The 4,500-nt window shown below is 56.3% G+C and overlaps 1 protein-coding gene across 1 annotated transcript; it reads left to right on the forward strand.

The window, feature by feature from the left end:
• Positions 2,052-3,590, forward strand: LOC8072498 (serine/arginine repetitive matrix protein 3). Its single transcript, XM_002439826.1, has one exon. The coding sequence runs from the start codon at positions 2,052-2,054 to the stop codon at positions 3,588-3,590; it is 1,539 nt and encodes a 512-aa protein (XP_002439871.1).

A 4,500-nucleotide genomic window follows, 5' to 3' on the forward strand; every position in this document is an offset into this window, starting at 1 on the left:
ATCCCAAAGTGTTTTGGTCCTATCTAGCAAGTCTACGATCACGCCACGAGATATGCATCCTCAATTATCATATTGTGCATGATTGTACATGCAGTCATTATGCACTATAAAGTCTTTTGGTCCTAGAATATAGTAGCTGTACGAACAATCGTGCCACACATATGCAGGCAACATGCTAAAACTATTAGAAAGAGGGTGGCAGATGGAGCTCAATGGGGTCTGATGAGGAAAGGGCTCACTAAGGTGGCTAGGAGACGATGAGAAGGGGCTCGTTGGAGCGGCGATCGACAACGGATGCATGGGGTAGTGGCTGGCGATGGACGCCCGCTAGCACTTGGGTAAAGGATGGTTGGTGACTGGTAGTTGAGATGGGCCTTGGGCTCTTGGGGGAGATGCAACTCCCCCTTTATTTGAGGGGTGATGAGGAGTTTTTTTTGTGGCAACAAAAAAAGAGAGCTATTGGGGAAATGATTAAGAAGAAGAAAAATGACTTATCTCTCCTTATATGATAGTTTTTTTGGAACGAGGAAAGGTATTGGGGGACTGTTAGAGATGCTATAAGTCACATTTGGATCTAAGATGTTAATAGTTAGCTGATCTAAATAGGCGTAGGTAATAAAGCTCATAACATGCTGAGTAGGTAACTAAGATTTTGCTTCGATTCAATATGCTAGTAGGTAGCGGCTAATTATTAGCTCCTTCAATCTAAACAGATCTAGTTAATAATTTAGCTATTTGTTACCTCAGAATCTAACTATAACAACTATTTTATTAGTTGGACAAAACTAGCTAATGTTAGCTGTGATTTATTAGCTAGCTAACAATTAGCCGCTAAGAGCTTGTACCCCGCTGGGTGCTAATGAGCTGTTATGGGTCGCACTTTTCTGCCACCGTGGACTCCAGTGCGGATGACGTGGAGGCGCTTCGACTGTCATCGACGCTCCATGAGGCAGTGATACTTGATTGACGCCTCTTGCATGATCCCGGCAGCTGCATGCTCGAAAATCTATCCATATGTGATGCAACGGCCGCAACATAAGCGCCATCTACTAGTTTTTGCGGTGTGGGTTAAGATCGTAGAGAGATGCTTACTTACATAATTCTCTCTTTCCATCTAAGCGTTTTTATAAGAGTCTTTGCATTGTATGTGCTATAATAGAACCAAATACGCACCAAGCTACGATATCTAAGATTACTTTTTTTCGTCTATATTTGTTACTACTTATTCTGTTCCTGTTCTTGTTCTCGGTGAGCAAATGCAAAAATAGAAATAGTTAAAGGTGTGTGTATTTTTTTATATTAATTTCTATTTTTTAAAATCTATTTATTAACTGTTTGGCTAGTGCGCTCCGCGAGCTTCTAGAGCTAGAACCTAAAAATTTTGCCCTTGAGGGTATGTCCTCACTCTCCTATCCATTGGATTCGCTTTGAGAAGTGTGCAAACACATATCTCAATCCAAAACTGTTTTGAGATGTGTGTTTGTACACTTCTCAAAGCAAATCTCACGGAAAGAAAAAAAACCGCCTTCCCCAAAATCGTAGCTTCCCCTGCTGTACGAAGAACTCGGCCTCTCTCATTCCGCGCTCTATACGCTCCTCCCGGTCTGCGTTGTTTAGTGCGGCTCCGCTGCCGGAGCCGGAGCGGTGCGGGAGCCGCACCAAACAGGCCCTTACTTGCCGATACAGCTAGCTTTGTAGCCTGTAGCACTAGCAGACGGTCGCCGGCTGACGAGTGATCAGATGCTTGCCGCTAGGCGATAAGGATCGGTGACGCATTGTAGCCCCGCGGTCAACTGCCGTTTCAGGCTCGATGCTGCTCACAACCTGTGCTCCCGATCACAGCCTGCCATCGGAGGTCGGGATCCTGGCGGCTCCGAAAACCAGTCTGGTTTCCTTCCGGAATTGGAGTCCGCGCGTCGATATAAGGCCTAAACCCTGTGCAATCGCAGGCAGAATAGGCAGTTCTCGTGTTCCTTGTGTTAGCGCTACACAATTCATCGATCCTCCTTTGCAGTCCTGCGCCGCCGCCCGAGCGGCCGCAGGGAATCGAGATGACACCACACGGGCCGCCTTTCGACTTCGACCTCAACGAGCCGCCGCCGCCAGAGAACGACGGCGTGGACGGCATGTCCGCAGTGCCGGTGCCGGAACCCTCGGTGCAGCAAGATCCGCTGCCGCTTGCGCCGGTGCCGGAACCCTCGGCGCAGCAAGATCCGCTGCCGCCGCCTGCGCCGGTGCCGGCGGAGCCGACGACGGCGCACGTCGCGCTGCCTGCGCGATCGCTAGCGCTGGCGCCGGAGGCCTCGCCGGACGAGCCTCTCCCTGCGCGATCGCTAGCTCCGGCGCCGGACGCCTCACCGGTCGACCCTCTCCCTGCGCCGCTGCGGGCCGCACCGGTGCCCGTGCCCTCGCCGCATCATCATCTGCCGTCTCCGTCTCCGGTGTTAGACCTGGAGGCACCGCTGTCTTCTCTCGACGACGAGGACGAAGACGAGGCGGACCTGCCTCTGCCCCCGCCCCCACCGCTCCCCCTGCCCCCGCCCCCGCCCCCGCCGCCGTCATGGTACGCGCCCACGGCGGTTGTTTCCTCTGGCCGTCAGGGCGACGCGGCGCGGCAGTACTCGTCGCCCGAGACTTGGGCGCCGCGCGGTCGCTCCAGGGCGGCGACGGCGAGCGACACGACGTCCTCCCAGATGTCGCGGCGCCGCAGGCCCTACTCCTGCGACGACGCGATCTCCAAGCAACGTCGCGTCGTCGTCGACTACGACGAGGACGGCGGGTCGCCCGCCCGATCCCGAAGCGGGAGCCGTCGTCGCTCGGAATTCGGGTCCCCGCGCCGCTACGAGCGCTCGGAACCCGCCCCGCCGCGTCATCACTACTACGAACAACAAGACGGTGGACGGCATGCGCCGGTGGCGGATGGGCAGCCGGTCGCGCTCGCGCCTGCGAGGAACCGGCGCCGGCGCCGGCGGGCGCAGAGGCCGCAGCACGGTGGCCCAGTGCAGAGGCAGCAGGGCTTCCGAGGCCAAGAAGGAAGGCCGCAGGTCCATCATGGGCCTCATCATGGCCCAGAAGTGCCAAAGGTGGGCTACGCTTCGTACCACCCGCCGTCTGGATCGTTGGTCAGGCGTGACGCGTCCGGTGGCCGGGTGAGTCCGGAGCAAGAACGAGTGCGAGCCACCGGCTGGGACCGTCGTCCGTGCAGGGAAAACGACGACGCGCCTCCTTTCAGGCCGCCGTCGTCGTCGTCTTCTCGACCACCGCACGGCAGGGACGACGGTTCGTACGGCGGAAGGCACATTGTTCCTCCCCCGGAAGAAAAAACCATCACCGGTGGTGGCGGACATCATCATCAGCAAACAAAGGCTCCTCCTCGTGGTCGTGATGAGCACTTCAGCGATCGGGCGTACCATCCCTACGCACGTCGCGTCAGCGGTTTCGACAGGCCCGGCGGCGACGACGGCGGCGGCCGGAATCCAGCGAGGCGTGAGCCCCGTGACAGTTACGAGCACCGGCGCTACAGCAAGGAGTTCAGGTCAGGAGGACCTTCTGGTCATGGCCTCCGATACTACGGAGATGTGCAGGAGTGAACCATCCAGTCAGCTCGCGCTGCTCCGGTGCGGTGCTCCCCCATGGCGGAAGCCGTCTGTATCCTATGTTAAAGTTTTGGTTAGATTTTGTTTGTCCCTCAGAGAGAGAGAGAGAGAGACCAGTCACCTGGTATGGAACATCTGGTAGTTTTAGTTTGAGAGAATTTTGCAGATCATGTACTAGTTTCGTTCAGAGAATTTTGCATTCGTCTCGGCGTGTGTGCTTGCACAATTTTGATCCAGCTGAAGAATGAGCAGTCTGACGGCCTGGTGTGTTTTTCTCGATTGTTGCATCTCGGCGGACGGCCATTCTGGTGAGCCGTGCTTCCTACCTGGGCCGATCGAGGCGAGGCCCAGCCGAGCCTACGAGACTTGCGGCTGCAGCGACGGCGCTCCAGCCTGCGTCCGGAGCTCAGCAGAGTTGACGGACGACGGCGCTGCTGCGGCGAGGGACGACGGTGGTGGCCTGGCAGCAGCAGCGACTGTCGACGGCAGCGCATGCACAGCACCTGGGCTGCGCTGTACTATACATCGCCGGCCAGGATGGCGTCTGGCTTCACACGGCGTCCAATCTCGTATTCTCGTCACGCCTTAGTAGCTAGCACGAGGTCCACCATGAGGTCTATCAATGTTTCCTGGCGATGAATCTTGTTGTATGTACGTTGTTGTTGTTGTTGTTGTTGTTGTTGTTGTTTGTGAGCTGCGATCGACGAACAGAGCACCTGTCCGTGCAAAATCGACCTGTGTCCACCTTCATGCTTGGAGTCCTTCTTCCTTCTGCATGGACGCCGAAGCGCGAGAGCACCGGGTCTGGGTGGCTGCCGATGCCGAATGGAGCTGCCGTGCAGTGGGCGAGGGCGCACCTACGAGGCCAACGAGGTCATCAGGGGTACACCAGTCACCAGGAACG

The sequence above is a fragment of the Sorghum bicolor genome, chromosome 9 (genome assembly GCF_000003195.3).
Source record: "Sorghum bicolor cultivar BTx623 chromosome 9, Sorghum_bicolor_NCBIv3, whole genome shotgun sequence".
In the NCBI taxonomy this organism is placed as follows: Eukaryota; Viridiplantae; Streptophyta; class Magnoliopsida; order Poales; family Poaceae; genus Sorghum; species Sorghum bicolor.